Raw genomic sequence first — 22,088 nt, 5'->3', positions numbered from 1 at the left:
TAGTTTGCAAAATAACAAACCTACCTACAAGACCCCACCACCAACCAAACAAAAAAATCCTCACCTGGATGCTCCTTTCAGGTCTTAGCCAAGATAGGACAGTTAATAAACAAAAGATTCTTCACCTCTTTTCTCCACTGAACTAAAAATCTGTCTTTCAGGGAAACATAGTGGTAAAAGTTAAAAACACTGAAGTGTTTGGCTTTAGTATGCACAGTATAAGGGAATTTAGAGGCAACAACTGCAGAGGGTGCAGGTTGTGTTAGGTCCTGCAGAATAAAATACAACAAAAGCACATCAACACACCCTTTTATTTCTTCACTGAGACATAAGATGATAAAGAATGAGCAAATTCTTAATAATCTGCAGAAGTGGTATCAAGGGCTGGCTGATATACATAGTGAACTACTGTAAAGACAAGTGAGTACACTAGAAGAACATACAGTAGTAGCTATGAGACCTTGTCACTTGCCTAATTTTTATATTGAATGCCTTTGCCTTTATACCCATAACTATAACCAACTTGAGTTTGTATTTATATTTAGACAGTAAAATGATTAAGAGACTAAGTGTCTTTTGGTGGTTGAATGAAAATCCTTCATCTGTTTTGCACAAGTAATGAAAAAGTGATCTTTGTATTGAAATGTCAAGACACTAACGACATAATCAATATATTGTTAAGTGTTGAAGGAGGAGAATCTTCCCTATCAGGTTATTTATCAGATAGATTCAGCTGATTTAGAAGGGAGATAGTCTTGAGTCAGAAATCACCTAAGAACTGCATTTAAGCAAATCTTGCAAATCCTTATGTATGTTTTTATAGTAATTAATAATTCTGAATTTTCCTGAATAAAAGTAAGTGAAGTCAGACACAATATGTATCCAGTGTTTGTTGTGAGATATAAAGCACTGGAAAAATAAACCTTGTACGATTATATGTAAGGCTGATTTCTAAGCCATGATGATAATTTTAGGGTATATTTCAACTTTAAAATATTTTATTTTTGTTCTGTTTTTTTATGTGGAAAGTAACTTTTTGTGGTCTTGTGTGAACAAGAATGAAATATGGCTAAACTCAATCAAAAATCCAGCATCACATTTTTAAGAAACACAGTCTTAAGAATTCAGTTTTCTACAAACAACTAGTCTTGTTACTGCAACATAACTAGCTTCTGAGAAGGGAGCGTGTTTTAAAAGGGCGTAATCGTTTTATGGTTTCATAGTTTATAGCAGGTTGTGAAAATTAGTTTGGTAGGGGATATGGAAAAGCTTTAAAGTTTTTTACAAAGCTGTGTCCAAATTCTTGGCATTCAGTGTGATTTATGTTCTCTATAAGTAACCACTTAGCTACTGCTCATTGGGTAAGTCTTATTTAGAAAATAAGTGGTTGCTTTAATCCATCCATGTAATTTGAGAAAATATTGTGTGGGGTCTAAGGTGTGACTTCATGGATTTTCTTCATACTTTTATTAGAACAATGTAGAGTTTAGGGGGTGGTTTCAGTCTCCCAATGTGCCAGGAGATTAAATGGTTTTGAATTTCTGCTTTGGAGTGCTTTTTCTTTCTCTTTTAAATTTAGTAGCATGTAATCATCACCATATTATCACCGATGTATTATTGTTTGGATAAATGAAGTTGATAATATCTGAAGTGTTTTATATTATTCTATATTTTTAGGAAGAAAATTATTATATAGTAAAATACCCGATAAATTTGGAATTCAATTTCTACTTTTTTCTATTCATTAAAAATTTAGTTGGGTTGAGGTGTTTTTCTGTACACTTCAGTGTTTTCTAATCATCAGGATCCATGAAGGACTAATCCTAAACACAGGGCTCACATCAACAGTGTTGGTTCTAGATTTTTTTTCCCTTTAATTTTCTTTAAATAGCTTATCTTCATTTTTTGGAATGTGAAAATGTCTGCTACTATTTTCCTTCTCATGAACATCTTGAATACTATTTAGTCTTTCATCTACAGTGGTTGTTATAATGGTATTTAAATGCCATTATTATTTATAAAATACTGATTATGGATTTTCATTGGTGGATTTTGTCTTGGCAAAACTTCTGTGATATTAGGAAGTGTGGCATTTTAGAGCTGAGGCATACCAAAATCAAATGAGTTTTCTAAGATCAAGTGTAAGGTCAAAAATCTGTAATTCTGTCCTGAGGTGAACCTATTCAGATGGATTGTGGTGAGTCAGCCTTGTCACAATGTTGTCAGTACCTTGAACTTGTGACTTCATTTGTTGTTCCGCTAATTTCAATATAATAAAATTGCTTGAGTTGTGCATTTACCTTCTGTTTGTCATTTATTAACAGTATTTATTTTAGTTAAATTGAGAATTTCCAGCCTGAATGTACTTTAGCATTCTGTTTCTGTATTCTTCATTGTTAATCTGCCTCCTTTTCTTCTTATTGCAGGTGCTGTGCAAGCTTTTCCACACAGCTCTGCCACTATATTTCATTCTTGAACCACAACACATTCTTACTTTTCCAAGACAGGACCTAGATACTTCCAGTTGTGCAATGGTTTTATGATCTGGATAAGCACACACCTGACATTTGGCTGACATCACCAAATTCTTTCTTATTTGTTACATAGTCGATAAATGAACCTAGATCTCCAGAGGTGAAAAGCTAGTTCACTAACACACTCACTGTACAACCTACTCCCTAAAACTCTTTAATTTTGATTATGGTAGGATTTGTGTAAGTTACTAATGTTACCAAGTCTTGTCATGGATTAAAGTATTAACATAATTAATGTTTGAGTAATTTCTGCTTCTGTTATAAAGTATGAAACTGTGTTTTTTCCCTTCAGATAAAACCCAGTGAGTTGTGTGCATGAAAACTCAGTTCCCTCACACAGAGATACTGTATTCAGTCAGCTGTGAATGCAGGTGTTTAAACTTGAGTACACCTTAAGTTTGCACACATCGGTGGGGGTGAAGCTGAGGTTGTCTGAACTGTAACACTGTCTTCATGTCAACTTTGTTAGTTTTCCTGTATGAGGGAATTCCTCTTTTGGGATTGGAAACAGTAAGTGACAATTTAAATGAGAACTCTGCTTTTCCTTTTTAGGACAAAAATCTCTCAAGATATTGAAAGGCTGATTTATCAAAATGACATTATAGATAGAGTTGTATATGACCTTGATGATGTGAGGTAAGTTTTTACCTTTCTGTAAACAATATTCAGGTAATACTCTAAGCCAGTTCTACTTTATCTGTGATGTGATGCACAATATTTACAGCAAATTTCATACAAAGTTTCATCTGAAATAACAGTGTTTTTGCTATCCTGACTGTATTTGGAGGAAGGATCAAAATAGATTCTGAATTGCCCAGTGAGGAGTAAAAGAAAGTGATTTGGTTTTTTTTAAATTCATTTTGGTCCCTTTTTCTACTCATAGTTGTTCTGTACCAGAGGAGGCAGATGTTCTGAAGTTCAATTCCAAATTTGAATCTGGAAACCTGCGCAAAGTTATTCAGATCAGAAAGTAAGATATTTCTGCTTTTCATGGTTTGGGCCTTTTAGTTCTGCTTCTTACTATCACTGATATGCTTTTGTTAATTTTCAGAAATGAGTATGATCTAATTCTGAACTCAGATATAAATAGCAATCATTATCATCAGTGGTTTTACTTTGAAGTCAGTGGAATGAAGACTGGCATTGGTTACCGGTTTAACATTATCAACTGTGAAAAGTCAAACAGTCAGTTCAACTATGGTAAGATATGCTTCTCATACTTTGAGAAGAAATATGTAAAAAATACCTGTACTAGTCAATTTAGCTGTTTCCTTCCCTCCTCCACAGGGTTAGCAGTATTCAGGTTATCAGTTTAAATTCTTTATTTTAATAGTACCGCTAGAAAATGTTTTGACAGCTATAGCTAAAAAGAAGAAATGCATCTTAAACCAAGGACTGTCAGTTTTTAAAATGAAGTTTTGTTGTGAGGCCAAAGCAAAAGATATTTACTGGTAACTGCAACTACAGTTGTCTTAGGACCATTGGGCAAGGGAGGACAACAACAAAACCTGTTGATTCCCACAGATCAAGAAGAATCACAGTTGTCATCATTAATCCATTTCTGCGTAGGGCTAGATGTGCATGTAAGTGGAGGCATTACAAAACAGTTTTGTCTTATTGATGGTAAGGAAAAATAAGTCTACTTTGAAATGCTGGGGTTCATAAGTGACTTGCTGTCTCTAGTAAGTAATGTTTGCAATGTGTTCCTCATTCAAAGGTTTACAAATGGCTGACTGAAAATACCTTTCTTCCTCTTGTCTGGGAGTGTGCATGTGTATCACTCAGCTTAAAACTGTTCATTTTTTTCCTGCTGTATATTCTGAAATTTGTCATTTAAGAAGGAAGAAATCTCTCCTCCCACCTCCAGCTTCAAACTCTTGTTACCGAGTAATATTGTATTCTTCTTTGTCATACACTTTCATCCACATTGATAAAGTCACAGAATACCAGGTAATTTAGAGCAGTTTTAGACCAGTAATAAGATGTTTTTAGGTTACTTACTAATCTTCATCAGTCAGCTTAGATTTTTTTTTTAATGTGGTGCATATTTAATTAATAGTGTCTTTTGATTTTTTTAATATGCTGACTGAATTAGTCAGTGTGGTTGGCTAATTATCTAATTAATAAATTATACTTAATTAGTATAACTAACTTCATATTAAGTATTCAACTTAAGTGTACTATCAAACAAATAGACTTTAAAGAGTTACTTGTTAAAAAAATTGTCCAGAAACATCAGTTATTTTTCAGTTACCTACATGAATGGATGATAGTATCAATTTTTTGTGTTCTCTGTGAAGCCTTTTTGTAGTGTGGGTTGGATGGGATGGAGCTGAAGACTGTAGTCTACCATTCATGCAAACCTCAGCTTTCATTTAAACATTCCATTTTGGTCTTCCATAGGTCTTACTTTTTTCTTTAGTTGTTATTTTCTGAAAGTTAGTCATCTTTTGTCACCTGATTTAAAAAGCACACAGTACAATACTCAGACATTCATGAACATACAAATGCACTCTGATAGTAAGTAAATAATAGAGGTAATTTGTAGACTTGTGTGTAAGTGTTGATATGGTCCATTACTGCTAATATGTTTCTGTTTAAAGGTAAGCATTAAAATGAGATGCATTTCTTCTTTCAGGTATGCAGCCCCTCATGTATTCTGTTCAGGAAGCACTGCGCTCTCGACCATATTGGACTCGTGTTGGGACAGATATTTGTTACTACAAGTAAGTACACACACAAACCAAACATACAGCTGATCTTACACTGAAGATTAACATGAAGTACAATTTCTGAGAAGTACTTGTTTCTGCATTTGATGGTTCTACGTTAATCTGTTGTGAAGAGGGTTTTTTCCTGGGTTACTACAGAGAGTAACATGTGTGATAGAAATATACAGGGTCTCAATTTGTAAGCACACTACTAATATTTAGGCTGTACATATTTTATGCTTTTCTTAGAAATTGGACACTGTTTCTGGGAAGCTTTTAAGGGAACTTACATATGCATGCTTACTTGAAATCTTAGTAGTGACTTCCAGTAATACTGATCTCATGGTCCTTGTGAAGAGCCTTCTGTAATCTGTGGTGGAATTATTGTAGAGGAGTTCTGAAACAAAGGATGAGAATGTGCAGCATATTGATATGTAATCCTTGGTTGATAGCTGTTTGCTTACTTGTTTTTGTTTGTTTTTGTTTGTTTGATTTTGCTGCTTGTTTTTATTTGCTCACCTTTTATCAGTGTGAATGAATGTGTTCATCTGTTATAATAAAGTATCTTTAAAGCTGGTGGGAACCTGTTATGTACATAGAAGAGAAGTACAGTCACTAAAAATCCTTCTGACTCTTAGAATATGTGTTCAGAAATAATCAATAGTATGAAAAAAATTACTGCAGCGTGTGTATTACATTAATTTTTTCATTTAGGAATCACTTTTCAAGAAGTTCAATTGCTGCTGGGGGCCAGAAAGGAAAATCCTATTACACAATTACATTCACAGTGACTTTCCAACATAAAGATGATGTGTGCTACTTTGCTTACCATTATCCATATACGTATTCAACTTTAAAGGTGAGAAGCTTATAATCTGTTACATAAATGAATATTTACAATATTAGTATAATATATAGCATTCATGACTGAATTAATTTTTCTTTTTATGAAGTTCAAAATGCTCTTTACAAGGAACAATTTTCATAATAATAGTGTTTAGATTGACAAAATGTGTAGATTGTTCTAATGAACAGTCCTGGGAAAAATAAAATTGATGCTTACAGGCTAAATGGGTTTCCTGGGTATCAAAAAAAGGATTATGTGGCTGGAGCATGTCTCTTATGGGGAAAGACCTCAAGAAGAGATGGCTGAGAGGGTACTTCATCAATGTCTGGAAGTATCTGAAGGGGGGTTGTTGAGAGGATGGATCCAGGCTCTCCTTGGTGGTGCCAGGAACTGGGACAAGAGGGAACTGGCACAAATGGATGCACAGGAAGTTCCACCTGAACATGAGGAGGAACTTCTTTACTGTGCAGGTGATCAAGCCCTGGAACAGATTACATGGAGAGGCTGGGGAATCTCTATCTCTGGGGGAGTTCAAGCATTGTCTGGACACAATCCCGTGCAATGTGCTATAAGATGGCCTTGGTTGAAACAGTGAGGTTGGACCAGATGGCCCACTCTCGTCTCTTTCAACTTTATGCATTCTGTAATTCTGTGACAATTGACTGGAAGCAGAGCTAATTTAATGGAGCTTATGTTTGAGTTAAATCACTTGTATCCTGCTGTTATACTTTTTGATAATTAAAGCTGCTGTAACTAAGATAATTAGAGATCTTTTTAGGTTTATGAATTGTCTAGAGAATTCTTTTGAAGCTTTTAATCTATGCAAGATTCATTTTGCTAGAATGTCTCTTGTTTGCCTCTGTCACAGCAATAAATGCAAAGTAAAGGATTCAGTGGCCAGAGTATAGCAGTTTTAAATGCAGCTTTTCGTTAAACTATGCCAGCTTTTCAATGTACCTGTTAAGAGATGTTATAAGCAGCTGCTGCTTCCAGCAGCTCCTGGTCCTAGAAGTTCCAGCTGCCCAGCTGCTGGAGGCCAGCCAAGGGATCTGGGGGTCTCTGTCCCAGGCTGATGGACATGGCTGCTGCTTTCCTGTTTGCTTATATATTCACTAGCAAGTCTCAGTATGTGTTGCAGGGACACACACTTGTGCATACCCGCTCCCCCCGGGCAGAGCTGGCCACGTGGACTGCCACAGACATGGCGCACCCCTGTGTGACACTACCGTGACTTGCGTAACAGGCCCCCCATCCTCCTCTGCAGCTGGTGTGGATTGCTCTTCCCTTGTGAAAGTACAAGCCACCCTACTCTCTAGAGTCACAAGCATGTTTGTGGAACACTGGCATGGCTCATCCATCCCATAGCCCTGCCTGGATCTCAGGTCTCTCCTACCTGCTGTGCAGGCCTCCAGTCTGCAGTCTAGTCCAGCCTGATGCTCACAGATGCAAACACATGCACAGATGCTCACAGCCTGATGCAAACAGATGTGTGCACTTGTACACTCATCTCAAAGGCACTCTGCACCTGCGGCTCTGCCCAGATACCAGCGTGGACTGTCTGCCTGCTAGATACCCCTCTCTTGACCTAGGGCCCATACTCTCTTGTGTAGTTCACCTTGCTGTTTACTAGCAAGTTCCACGTATGCCCCCACATGCTCCAGCTGCAGGGAAGATGCATATGCTTGCCCCCTCATCCCTAGCCACTGTTACCAGGCACGTGGTAACCCATGTTCCTGCTTCAGGTGTTTTCACTGAGAAACTCAACTCTTACTGTCCCACCAGATGTGTTTTGATGGACACACTGTCCTTGCCTCAGTGGCTGGACACCAACACCTTTGCCCATTGCAGTCACTGGCAGTGAGACATCCCCTTGCTTCTTTGCTGACACCACTGATTGAAGAGTGCCTACAATGCCTACAGCTCCAACTGCTGGAGTCTGCTTTGATTCTACCAGTAGCTGGGACATAGCCTGTGGTACCCACAGAGATACTTGCAAGAGGCTGGCTTCTCCAACTACTGATGCTGAGACCCTTGTGCATTCCAGTTGTTGACCCCAAATTGGCTTACACCTGTCCTTTTAGTTGCACTTGGATGCACAGGGTAGAGAGTAAAGCTTCTCAGAGAGATGGCTAAGGGCATACTGTAGGAATCAGATGCTTGAGTTTTGTATGGTACCACACCCCCCTGTTGAATGTTCTGAATTAATCCGGTTCCTCTTGTTTATTAAGGTGACTCTCTCCAAATCTTTGTCTGTAGACTCTTAATGTTTAGTGAGAGACTGGTGGCTTTGGTCTTACCTATGGGTTCTGTTACATCTCAGCTCTCTGTTCTTGTGTAGTGATTCTTCTTTTGCTTATTACTACTTTTTGCAGTGAAAAAGTCCCTGATCAGATAACCTTAATGAAGCAGAGGTTCTTACCTTCCATATGCCCTTCAAGTACCATCCATGTACAATTATTTACCCTCTTTTCCTTCCTCTTTCTGAAAGCAGTTGGAAAACCAGACTCTGTAAAGAGAAGCGTTCAATCAGTCAGAGATGTAAAAAACAGTATTTCAAGGTCAAAAGTATCCTGGAAATATGAACATTGTTTAGAACATCTGAAAAAAAATCTGTTAAGTACTACCTTTGAAATATGCTGTCATATGTGACTGCAAAGGATTTGAAATATTTTTTTCATTATTTTTGGGATGAAGATGCATCTTAGGAAGCTGGAGTCTATGCACAACCCTCAACAAATATATTTTCGGCAAGATGTTCTCTGTGAGACCCTGGCTGGCAACAGCTGTCCATTACTCACGATTACAGCCATGCCAGAGTCCAATTACTATGAACATATCTGTCAGTTCAGTAAGTATAACTCTTCTTTCTCATCAACTGAAAATAATGTAAAACTAGGTATTTGTAGAAAAAAAATAGTCTTAAACCACTATGCAGGGCAAAAATAGCAATGTAAAATAAGGTTAATGAATTTTGTGAAACTGAGATGCATCAGTATTCAGGATTTGCTTTGTATTTAATAATACTCACTTGTGGTAGTCAAACAAAGATACTTGTATCTTAAAATGTACAAGTATATATTCATGTATTTTAGATTTTTGCTGCTAGGTTTCTATGTTACATTTTGCAGACAACACTTCTTGGAAAAGAATATTGGACAAGTAACTTTTTTCTTAAAACGCTGGGGTTATGTGCTTGTCAAAAAAATCTTACATAAAGCTAACATCTAGCTCCTGTGACTTGAAGTGAGCTTTTCCATTTCCTGATTTGTTTGTCCACCTCAGTATTTTTCTTGGCTATTGGGAGAAAAAATCATGAAAGTCATACCATAACTTCATACTCAAATTATTTGTGTAATTGTCTGATCAAATTTAAAGCTCCATTGTGATATTTCTGTAATTAGCAGTCCTTTCAAAAATATTGTGGCAAGCTCTGTCAATAATACTCATAGTCAGTAATACTCAATTTGTGAATGTTTTTTGCATTGTAATAAATGCAGCGGGCTATTTGCTCTTTTTCCAATCAACAAACTGTTTACTTAGCTTAAACCTGTATTTTGCAATTTCTATGGATATCTCTTTTAGGGAATCGTCCCTATATATTTCTGTCTGCTCGTGTACATCCTGGAGAGACAAATGCAAGCTGGGTTATGAAGGGAACACTGGAATACCTTATGAGCAATAATCCAAATGCGCAGTGTTTACGGGAATCTTACATTTTCAAAATTATTCCCATGCTCAATCCAGATGGTGTCATCAATGGAAAGTAAGCATATATTTGCACATAAACATTTAACCTGTACTTGAATTCTTTTCATCAATATTTAAAAATGAATAATCTAAACTAATCCTGCAAAGAAAAATTGCAATACTTAATATTATAAAAAGCAACAGACACTTGCAGTGTTTTTGGCTTCTTAAAAGGCAGGGCATTACATTCCTTCACAAAATTCAGTTGTACAAGAATATTTTCAGTTTTTCGTGGATGATTATCATTCCTATGTGATTTGACATGACATTTTAATTGTCTCTCTATCTTGAATTTGTGTAAGAATGTTATATGAGACCACACCTGAATTTAGGAATAGCTAAACAAATTTATTGTCTACATGGAAAAAAGAAAGTGCCATATATTTGAGGAAGCCTTTTACATATTTTTTTAAAGGTGGGAAATTAAAAGGTGTGCAAGAGAGTATCCTGGTTTGATTGAAGTTATTAATAGCTATTTCAATTGCTACACTTTTCTTAATAAATTCAAAGGATATTTCAAAACCTTTTGAAAGTGTGATGAGTAAACACTGAGCAGTCTACATTTACTTGGTTGCAGAGAATTCATATGAAATGGAAATTTTGTGATGGTAAATCCACAGTTTCAATTAATCTATTATAGGTACTATTTTTAAAGATAAAATTAACTACAGATTTCAGTAGAACCTTGTCTTTATATATGTAAAATAATGTTATACTAGAACACGTGTAATTAAATAATTCAGGATACAGGGACAATTAAGAAAGCTGTCCCAGCAGACACAGTCTAAAGGCAAATATAGTAAAGATGACTACATGATCAGGAAATCCTGCAAGTTTAAAATTTCTTGCTGATAGCTGACTGAACACAGAGATGATCTTTTTGTTTGCTGGGTGGTTTGGGGGTTTTTTTGTCCTTGTTTTTCTCACAGCTCCATGTCTCCTAACAATTTGACATTTCAAGTATTAGATTTCTAGTTGACGTTAGTCTTTAAATTACAGAAGACACAAAAATTGTAAAAATACAGTATATATGAAATTACTGATTTTGAACTAGAATTTGGATAGAATTGCAAGCCCTCAGTTTCAACAATAAATACTATTACAGTTGACTTCACATAAGAAGCTACTTCTAATTTACTTTTAGATTTTCTGTAACATAGCTTAAAACACCCCAAACATTTCTATTATTTGGCATGTTAGAAAATTGACGTTTGTTTCTTGCCATACTCCTTCCAAAGAAGCAGTGGTGATGAGGAAAACTTGAGGTGGGGGGGAGGCTTATTTAAAAGTATGATAATACAGACTACATCATGCGTTTTTCCACCCCCCCACAATAGCCACCGTTGCTCTTTAAGTGGAGAAGATTTAAACAGACAGTGGCAAAATCCAAATCCAGATCTGCATCCCACTATTTACCATGCTAAAGGGTTACTGCAATATCTGGCTGCTATAAAACGTTTGCCTTTGGTAAGTATATGTGTGTAAACAATTCTGAATCTTTTTAACTTTGTCTATGTAGCTAGTCTATAAATTAAACATTTTGATATGGTCTTGTAAACCATGTCACGCTTAAATTTGACTTGGAGAACTGGTCTGCAAATCTGTAGATGTAAATCTGTTACACTGGCTAGGCTAGAAGGTTAAACCTTCCTTAGATGAACCACACACTTTTTGTCTTAACGCATGAGTTAATTATATAAGGGACGATGCTGCCTAATCCTTTGGAACATTCAACAGTACAAATAAAAAAGATTGTCTCTCTATTACTTTTGTACATATGCCTTGGGTTTATTTTGACAAATAATTTATTATAGGTCTACTGTGATTATCATGGTCATTCTCGTAAAAAGAATGTATTTATGTATGGCTGCAGCGTCAAAGAGACAATGTGGCACACAAGTGTTAATGCTGCCTCTTGTGATCTGATGGAAGACCCTGGTTACAGGGTAAGTTTGACATTTGTACCTTCTATTTGGCATGGGTTTGGAATATGATTTCAAACAGTATCCTGATCCTATCCTATGCAAATAATGACTCTATAGCATAAGCAGACTAACTGAAAATTATCTCATTAGTTTGTGAGTATACTTCTAAGTACACTTCATGAAGTGTATTTTGAGCTTTAAACATTGTACATAGAATGCTTCATTTTTTTTGTTTGTTTACACCAGTATTCACTTTTTTGTATTTAATATTACTTTTCTAGAAAGTAGATGGAAAATATGCTTCTGTGCATTTATAATTACCAGATTAAAAAACAAATCTTCGAAACATAGCAAATAATATTCTAGTGACAAGGCAAAAAAGAAACTGAATTGTTCTGAGAAATACTTACTTTTGTATATGGAAATAGGCACAATTCCTTTTTATTTCTTCCTTTATATAAAGATGTGTAGTTAAGACATGTACCCCTAATCAGGTATATATATAATAAATCTGCACAAACACATTCTCTGCATTGTATAAGCTTTCAAATATGTTAAAAATTTAGAGAATTACTTGCTTCATCAAATGTTATCTATTTCTTCTGTGTCTCCCTCCACTGCTGCCTCATGGGAACTGCAAACCTATCTGACCTCTAGGCATCCAAGCCCCATAGGCCCCCAATCTTTCCTTTTTTGAAAAGATTTGGAGTTAAACTTCAAAAGCACGTGAATGAGTGTTAAAACACTTGCTATCCATCCTTGAGTGTAAATGAGTACAGATGCTTTCTGATTGCTTTTCCTTTTTAAACCTCCCTCACAAAAAACAACAACAGAAAAAATCGTTGCCTTCTTGATTTTCTTGTGTGAGTTCCTGGATGTTGAGCCTGATGCCAAGCACATCTGCTGCTCTAACACGTTTATGTGTAGTTTTGCCACTTCAAGCTGCACTGCTGTAGTGTACAAAAGACAATAAAGTAGTATAGTAATATACTACAATAAAATAGTCAGTAAAGGCTGTTGGAAAAAGCCTTCCATTTTCAAAAAGTTGGACTGAAATGTTTGGGCAAGCTTACACTAATGGGTTATGTATTACTACTGAAATAATACATATGTTGACATATATGTCATATATGTCATATGCTGTCATATGACAGCAGTCATATGTTTCGTCTTAACTGACACAAAAACTGGAAAGAACAGTCATTTAGCATTAGTCAAATGTATATTTGTATGACCTTTTCACTGAAGCTGTTATGTAAACAATTATACTGAACTTTGATTCGTATGCTTGAAATGAAATATACACCTAGTGCTTGCTGAATACAAGTTAATTTTGTGTGTTAATAACATACTGCCTTTGTTAGGTCTGGTAGATGGGATTTCTGAAACAGTCTGCAGTTGAATTAAATACTTACGTGGAATATGTAGTACACTTAATTTCAGCAAAATTAGCTTGATGAGTTAGGAGAGATAGTGATCAGCTGAAGAATTCTCTTGTATCCTGATCCTGATTCATATGACTAACAATTTTAATGACTGAACCTGAATAAAAGGATTTTAAAAACTAGGAAAATGCCTGAAGACACTCACTTGAACTCACTGAGTTTTGAAAACACAAGACAGAGACTTGCTTCTTTCTTGTTTTTTTAATTCAAAATGCACCACATTTTCTGGTAACAGTTTGTGATTACTTGGTCCTTTTTCACCTCCTTCCATATGGGAAGTAAAAGAATAGCTATATTTTTCAAATTGCTGTCCTGCAGGCACTCCCCAAGATCCTGAGTCAGACTGCCCCCGCATTCTGCATGGGCAGCTGCAGCTTTGTAGTGGAAAAGTCCAAGGAATCTACAGCACGAGTTGTTGTCTGGAGAGAGATAGGAGTACAAAGGAGCTACACAATGGAAAGCACATTATGTGGATGTGACCAGGGGAAGTATAAAGTAAGAGTATACATCAGTTAAATATTTCTTACTTTTCAATTTCTTCTCTTTGCACTGGTGTCTTATTCTGTAACCCTGCTTGCTCAATTCTTGCTTGCTTTAAGCTTCTGAAACATTTTAAGGTCTGGATATGCTAATGTTAGGATGAAATAATACAGTTTTCAATTTTGATGGTTGCATAGCAGTTATGCTTATGGGCTGTTTTAACAAGATTAATATCAATCATTGCTTGTAACACATATGTATGCATATAGTTAAAAAGAACGTATGCACAGTAGTAGGGCAGAACAGTTCTTCCCAACAGATTATCAGAATTGGTAATAGTAAATGCCAATACTATAATAAAAATTTCCTTTACACATGGCAGTTTCAGACTTCACCATGGCATATCACAGTTCTTCAGCAGATATCTAGCAGTGTCCCTTAGAGAATTTTCCCATATGGCTGGGGAAACAGCCTTACAAATCAAAACACTTTCATATCAGGTTACCAGCAATACAAATTACCCATCATCTCTGAACTCACATAGTTGTGCAGCTTCTTGACTTAAAATTTGTTTTCATTTTCTCTTCTTGAAAAGTGTTAACAAGGCTGCATATCTGAAAACAAAAGATGAGCCTGTTGGTAGTGTCTCACTACTAGATAGTATGCATGGAAGAAGTGGATTTCCTCTGCTTGAAAGTTGAGTTTAGGAATGTTAATAAAGAAAATTATCACAAGCCTCAAATAAGGTGCTTGACAGAAAGAGAATCAGAAGGCTGGTTGGGACAGAAACAGAAGAAAGAGTTGAAACAAGATGTATTTAATATATTAAGGTGTGCTCCAGCATCTGTGCTTATATCCCTAGACAGTAGGAAGACAGGTATTTTGTCCAGAATTTCAGTAGGCCTGTAAGTACTACATTTTGTCAGTTAACAACAGATGCATTCTTGCTGTTGTCAGAATATTCTCAGAAGACATCATTATAGAGCTTTAAAAGAAAACCCTCATTCAATTTGCTTATTTTGAAATTATGAAAGTATTCTTAAACATGGACTCTCATGACTTTAGCAGTGTTGCTACAGGAAGTACTTAAGAAAAGTGAATGGAAGATGCTTTGTGGACAAACTTTGAAGATGCTTAAACCTCCAAAGTATTCTGCAGTAATGAAAGAAAAAAGTGACTGAATTTTGTGAAGAATCATTTACTCAAGGGAAGAGCATTCTTTTATGTCATATAAACTAGCTGATGAGACTAAATTATTGTTCGGCCATTCATTTTATGGAGTAAAGCAGTTTGTGAGCTCTTAGTCATCCTCTGAACATACAGGAAGATTCTTAATTTTTTCTTCACTAGGCTAATGCTCAGATTTATTAAGAATATACATCTAAAAAGTACAGGTTACTGGACTTAAGCCAAGAGCTTCATGTCTCCAGTGAGAAGATGAGAGGGATGAAAAAGCTTAAGCTCAGGGGTTTTGGGGGCCTTTTTTGTGTTGTTTTGTTTATTTATGGGTTTTATTTTGTAGAAGGACACAAAATAGGGCCTTAGTAACTTAGTAAAATAGTAACTCTGTCAATAAACTTGTTGTATAAATTAGATTACATATGTCGTAAATTATTTCAAAACAGAGAGAAGTTGAACTATAGAAATTCCCTTACTTCCTACTTCCCATCCTAAAGGACATGAGAGTTCAGATCCGAGGAATGGAAAGAAAAAGGTCTGAAACACTTCGCTAGCCTTATTGTGGTTTGGCATCTTTGCTGGATTTTGTTCAAAGCATGAAGAGGATTACTCAACAATGTGGTTCTTTCTGGAAAGAGTACTGAGCCTTTGCCAAAGCTGAACAGCATTTTCTCCTTTTATTCTAATTGATTTTACTTGCACAATGATGAATCTAGACTATTTCTAGCCAGGAAGCTGTTGAGCTGAAGTTAGCTATTCTTACCTCAGTTTAGGATCTCTGGTGACAGAGATGTCTCTGGAAGCAATTTTTTTTGAGCTGGTCCCATGGAGTCTTTATAGTCTGTTGACAATAAGTGCTGCAAATATAGGTCAGTCATCTGTGATTCAAGATGTGGAAAAAAAAAAAAATTTGCAGGTGAAAGGATTTTCCAGGATCTACTGTGGAGCATAATTAAGATGCCAGACAAAATAGCAATGTCCTCAATGATTCATGCCATCTGAAAACAGAAATCAATGTCTTTCCTGAATGGAGATTAATACATTTGGAAGTATTGCTTGACTTTTAAGTTAATCACAAAGATTTTGTTATCTGGCAGTCTTAAGACATACATAAAGAGAAGACTTCAGGAAATAAAGATTTAGTTAACAAATTTCTCAGTAATCATGATTTTTCAGTCTCTAGAATTTGAGTTCTCAAAAATGCCTTTACAACTTCTGCTGAATAAGAAATCAAAATATCTACATGATATTTTACTGTCCAAATGACTTCCCCAAATCTTTATATGGCTGTTTTCCTTTTACTGAGTACATATTAAGTATATTACAGAAATATTCTTCGCAACTTGAGGTCACAGTCTGCTGTGCCTTTGTTTTGTATCTTTGCTTTCAAGTAGCAAATTTAATCACTGAGATATTCTATTGATGTGAGGGTACCTTCACAACATTCTTAGTAAGGAAGACTTCAACCCTCCATCTAAAATTTTACTGTCTAGAAGAAAGTTCTAGAAGATGTAGAGAAAAAGAAATTAAATTTAGTTTTAAAAAAAGAAGCTACATTGAGATGGCTTGAGCTTAAAAGCCATGCCTGTAGCTTGTAAGTAGCTTTAATAGGCCTCAGTTAAAGGTACTAGAACAACAGTTGAAGATCATTAGAAGATAAAGAAAAGAAGATAAAGAAATCAAGGCTTCAGTGAAAATGAACTTGACCTCAGGTCTCTTAGTAAGGGCAACTGATGATGGTGATGATTTCCTGAACCAGACTTTGGATCTTTTTTCATGGAAGTAAAGAGGTTTGGCTGATGGAAGAATCAGTGAAGAAATTTGGTATTTGGCACTTTTGTGTGATATTATTACATTGTCCCTTAGGATTAAAAGAAATGAAAGAAGCAAATAAAGATTTGGCATGAGGCTTTTACCGCAGTTGTGTAGACCCTTCAGTGCAGTAAGTTCAAAATTTATCAGGAGTTTCCCAGCTGGACACTTCCAGTCTGATCCATTTAGGTTTCTCTTTAGTGACATCCTCTTTCTGCTGTGCTAAAAGTAGCAGCCACGGAACATGCGCACGCTATTTATCTTTATAACAACTGTCTCTGCACTTTCCTTTATGCTGTACTCTTGTCCTTCTTCAAGTTAGAGACACTCCTGTTAGATATAGCCGGTCTATAAGGAACCTAGCAACTAACGATGAATTCTTCAGCAGCAAATGCAGACGATAACTGGAAAAGTTTCTCAACCATCAGGTTGTACACATTAGTAATATGTGTAACAGTGAGGTTACTGTTGCCTTTCTCCTTCCTCTTCCACATACCTGTTGCCTCTTGACCTTAATGTTGTTTTAATCTCTTTGGGACAGGAAGACTGTGTCTTCCTGTCATTAGCATAGTGGAGCCCCAGCTATGACTGGGGTCTTCGAAAGTTAATGATGTGCAAGCAAATACAAAACAAAGCAAAAAAATTGGCCTCTGTGGATAAGGTACTGCACTGAGTGAGGAGAACTGATTTCTGTTCCCAGCGGGGTCAGTGACATGCTGTGAGACACTGTGCAAATCGCTTCAACCCTCTCTGCCTCCATTTCTCCATCAGTACAGTGAGGATAATTCTTCCTTTATTAATAAGTGCTTTGAAACCTACAGCACAAAAGCATTATAAAAGAGGTAAGTAGTATTACTATTAAGAATAATACTCAAATATTCAACTCTTGTTCACTACTAACAAGTTTCAGTACCATTTGGCTGGTGGATGGCACTGTTCAGAATCATGGATATAACTTTATTGTTACTAAAAAGCACCTTGTTTATGAGTACTACCAAGGCAAAAGACTCACAAGAAAATTAAACTTTTCTTCTATTAAATATGTTCAAAACAGCACATGGAGAATGTGTGGGCTGTACCATTTCTGGAGCAACATAATTTCTTTTAAACCTTGCATTTTAAAACACAGTGTCAGTGTTGGCAACACATAAAAAGCTTGTGTGGTTTTTCCCTACCTTTTGTAAAAAAATTCCTGCTTCATTCTTTTTTGCTTCTTTCATACTTGAGAACTTAGCTTGTCTCCAATTCTTGGCTCTTCTCTTTCCCTGTTTGTTTTGTCAAAGCTTCTTTTTAACTAATCTGTGTGCTAATGGTTTAGAATATCCAAGCTAAAATCCTTGTAAATTCTACAGAGATAAAGAAATTGCGAAGGGAGAAATTGAGTTGAGTTGTGCCACTGAATTTGCTAGTGTACATACAGTTCGTACTAGCCAATTACATAACTGCAGAGGCTCAGTCTAGATTACTCTCTTTTCAGAAAGTACTTGAGGTCAGAGGTTATGTCCCTCTATACTGCATTCCTGGCTAAATTAAAAGTCTAGAATTACCTGGTGGGAGGGTTTTTCAGATACATAAACTTGGAGAGCATTACATAAGGTCTACCTTCTAAACAGTCTTTGCAGAGGAAAATGCCTGGCTACATAATTCAAGTTAGAAAAGAGCTATGGCCTTTGAGAACTTGTTTGTTAATTTTAATTACTAAATATGTGAATAAATGCTTTCAGAATTAACACATATAGCCTGTAACTTATTGGCAGGGAAGAGACATCTATCTCATGCAGAAACTGCTGCCTTAGATATGTGTCAAAACAGCAATGAACTTGATCACAGCTATAAGTTCTCTCCTTTGGTGGAATTTATGTTGAGAAATCTTGTATTTTAAATTATTTTTATAAATCTTGTCTGAAGTTTTTAAAAATCATTTATACTTATGAATGTAGACATTATCTCACTTCCAATGCTGCTGGGAAAAGATTTGTTAATATTGGGGTGCTAGAAGTGTAGACTAGAAAGTTCCAAAAAATGTGGATGTGTCTGTTTAGCCTTGGAGGAAACATGTAGGTATTCCTGAGTTGTCTCTGATACTCGAAGTGTTTATGCTATAGTTCTGACTTTTTCTGTCTTTAAAGTAAGATACGTATTAAATAAAGTAAGCAAATATTAACCTAAAGAGTTATTCTGCAGTATGTGTGAGTCCATCTGCATGTACCTATTTTGTATTTTTAAATCTTATTTTCAAATTAGGGATTGCAGATAGGTACAAGAGAACTGGAGGAGATGGGAGCAAAGTTCTGTGTTGGCTTGCTGCGTTTAAAAAGAATGTCCTCACCTTTGGAATACAATCTGCCTTCTAGTCTGTTGGATATTGAAAATGAGCTGATTGAGTCAAGCTGTAAGGTGACAAGGTAGTACACTTTTATTATATTCACTTTTTCTTTCAGGAAGAAAAATGCAGTTTCTCAGGTGGTGTAAAGATTATTTTTAAAATATTTTTCTGCTCATCAAAAATAACAGTGATGTGTTGTGATCTGTTACTGTAACAATAATCTGAATATGTTGGAGACCTAATGTGTTAATTCAGTTGCTTTGAACTTTGAAAGAAAACAATACAGACAGAGTTTAGTCTATATGTCACATTTGTTGCTAGGATAAACACTAGCAATTTTAATGTCATTTGGGAATTATGTTACAGGCCATAAAATTCATAGTTGGTAGTAGTAGGTCTTAGGTCTCAATTGTCTCTTTCAAAGTGCTTTTTATTTCCTGGTTTTTTCGGTTTTTTTGGTTTTTGGTTTTTTCGGTTTTTTTACTTGCTGTAATATTAAAAATGTGTTTAAACAGACTTAAAGTATGTGAGTTAAAGTCTAAGAAATGTAAGTATTTCTTCCAAACTTTCTTCTCCTTGTTTCTCGTCTGGTGGAGATATGTAACAAGACTTGAAGAATTTAAAACATATGAAATAGTTTGGGTCACAAAAGAAATTTGTATGCTCAGTAGCCGGGTGACTAAGTTGCCAGTTCTTAAAGATGTAGATAGGCTTGCAAATGTATGCATACATTGCATCTTTCCATTCATGTAATCCATCACTGAAGTATCCACATGTACATGGTAGCTAAGGATTGACAGCAAATAAGTGATTTCAAACATACAAGCATATTTTTCTGAAAATGTGGCTGACACACTACTAAAGCTGAGTTCCAGATTTGAAAAAAAAATTCATTGGAAAGGAGTAAGATTTACATTGTGTAATATTTCTTCTAATGTTGGCTGTAGCTCCAATTTAGCTAAAGCAGTAGAGTGGAAATTTGGGGAAAAAATGAAATTGTTGCTGCTTTTGGACAGCTGAAACAAGGAAGTATTTGACAGTAAGAATTAATTGGATGAAAGATTAATAAGCAATTTGTCTGTAGGCCATGAAAACCTAGAAGAACTATGGGAGGGCAGCTGTGACACCCTGTGATGGAGAAATAGTGTTTATTTCCCCTATTCAGACCCGCTGGTGTTACTGTAGTGTAACACTGTTACAGTGTTACTGTTCTCTCAATACATTCAGTTGAATGTACTGAGAGAAACTGGAGCTTGTTCATGCTTACCATATACAGATAATAATGAAAAGCAAAGCCCAAGCTAAAAGGGGATAAAAAGAACAGAAGTAACAACAGGATGTCTTAGGAAAGTGTTTAAAAGTGTATGAATAGTAGCTGTGATTAGGCTCCAGTGATAGTTGGATCCGCCCAGTATCATTTGTGCTCTAGTTGAATGTCAGGATATTTGTGATGACTGAATTTTTACTGTCAGAACAAGTTTCATGCTTGGTTAAAGTTGAGTTAGTGGTTCCTGGAAAACATAGTGTCAGAAAGTGGGTTTAGGGTAACCAAAGAAGAAATTCTGTAAGTGTATAATAGTAAAAGAAATTTTAGGGGAAATATGGGCCCACAGGTGAGTGGGGCAGGAGCCCAGATGACTCAGAACAAGCAAAAGGCTGAGGTACTGACTGCCTCCTTCATCTTAGTGTTTACTAAAAGATCGGCTCTTGGTGTGCTAAGGACCCAGACACTGGGGGAGGATTGGAGCAAGGAAGGCTTACCCATGGTGGGAGAGGAACACGTTGGAGAACACTTAAACAAGCTAGTCTTACCTAAGGTCCTGATAAGATGCACCCGTGAGTACTAAGGGAGCTTACTGATGTCACTGTGAGGCCACTCAATAATTTTTGAAGGATCATAGTGATTGGGACAGGTGCTTTTGAAGACTGAAGGAAATCAGATGTCCTGCCTCTCTTCAGGAAGAACAGGGAGGAGGATCCAGGGAATTACAGGCTGGTCAGTCTCACTGTGATCCCTGATAAAGTGATCAAAAAACTAATCCTGGAAAGTATTTCCAGCTGCTTGAAGAGGAGGTATTCACGAGTAGTCAGCCTGTGATCCTTCCGCTCTCTTCAGCACTGGGGAGGCTTGCATGACTGGAGGATTGTGTTGTTCAGTACAAGAGTGTCATGGACCTACTCCAGGGAGGAGCTCCGAGGATGGTGAAGGGACTGAGGTACCTCCCGCAGGAAGAGCAGGGACTGTTAGTCTGGAGTAGAGAAGGCTCGAGAGGCATATTATCAATGTATACAAATACCTGAAGGAAGGTTGTAAAGAAGGTGGAGCCAGGCACTTTTCAGTGGAGTCGGCTGACAGGTGAGAGCACAAACTGTAGAGGAAGGGCATTAACCATTATATAGATAGAAGGGTGCCCTGGTTTTGGCCAGGACAGGGTTCATTTTTTACTGTAAACAGAAAGGGCCCTGGCCAGAACTTACTATTGTTTGATACCATCTCACGTCACTTGTCAGGGACCAGAGTAAGAGACTACCTCATTTCTTGTCAGGCTGTGGGGAGAAAATCTGTGGCAGATGAAGAGTCTGGTATTGTTCGACTTCCTATGTAAATCATTCCGTTGTGCTTTACGTTTTGTTATTAATGTTGTTGTTGTTGCTGTTATGCTTCCCTTCTTCTCTCATTGCTGCAAGTAAATTGTTGTTATCTCAACTTGTAATTTTTACCTTTGTTCCTCCAATTCTCGACTCCATTCTCAGAGGGGGAAGGAGAAAGGGAAGTGGGTGGAGTAAGTGAGCAGCATCTGGTTCAGGAGAGTCTTGGTGGGGGCACTGAGCCACAACAAATTGTTATATATATATATATATACATATATATATATATATATATATATATATATATATGTATATATATATTTGTTGTGAGGATGATCAAACAGTGGAACAAGCTTCCCGTGGAGGATATAAATTCTTGCCCCAGGGGATATTTGAAAGCTGTCTCGATGCAGTTCTCAGCAAACTGTTGTAGGTGGCCCACTAGAGCGGGGGTGTTGGACAAAATGAGGTTTCTTCCATGCTCAGCTATTCT

At 36.4% G+C, this 22,088-nt stretch overlaps 1 protein-coding gene across 9 annotated transcripts in view; it reads left to right on the top strand.

Annotated features, from left to right (window-relative positions):
• Positions 1-22,088, top strand: part of AGTPBP1 (ATP/GTP binding carboxypeptidase 1) — a 66,666-nt gene that overhangs the window by 29,920 nt on the left and 14,658 nt on the right. For 6 of the 9 annotated variants that reach the window (XM_063422213.1, XM_063422212.1, XM_063422215.1 and 3 more), the window contains 11 exons: positions 3,087-3,170; positions 3,418-3,504; positions 3,586-3,734; positions 5,173-5,260; positions 5,960-6,104; positions 8,787-8,940; positions 9,675-9,855; positions 11,177-11,306; positions 11,654-11,785; positions 13,528-13,704; positions 18,925-19,085. In XM_063422213.1, coding sequence (XP_063278283.1) covers positions 3,087-3,170; positions 3,418-3,504; positions 3,586-3,734; positions 5,173-5,260; positions 5,960-6,104; positions 8,787-8,940; positions 9,675-9,855; positions 11,177-11,306; positions 11,654-11,785; positions 13,528-13,704; positions 18,925-19,085 — 1,488 coding nt within the window. Of the gene's footprint in view, positions 1-3,086; positions 3,171-3,417; positions 3,505-3,585; positions 3,735-5,172; positions 5,261-5,959; positions 6,105-8,786; positions 8,941-9,674; positions 9,856-11,176; positions 11,307-11,653; positions 11,786-13,527; positions 13,705-17,380; positions 17,523-18,924; positions 19,086-22,088 lie in introns of those variants that run through there. The other 3 variants (XR_010083433.1, XM_063422218.1, XM_063422219.1) reach the window with 3 other exon arrangements.

The sequence above is a fragment of the Prinia subflava genome, chromosome Z (assembly GCF_021018805.1).
Source record: "Prinia subflava isolate CZ2003 ecotype Zambia chromosome Z, Cam_Psub_1.2, whole genome shotgun sequence".
Taxonomy (NCBI): Eukaryota; Metazoa; Chordata; class Aves; order Passeriformes; family Cisticolidae; genus Prinia; species Prinia subflava.
This window is presented reverse-complemented; position numbering and strand designations above follow the sequence as displayed.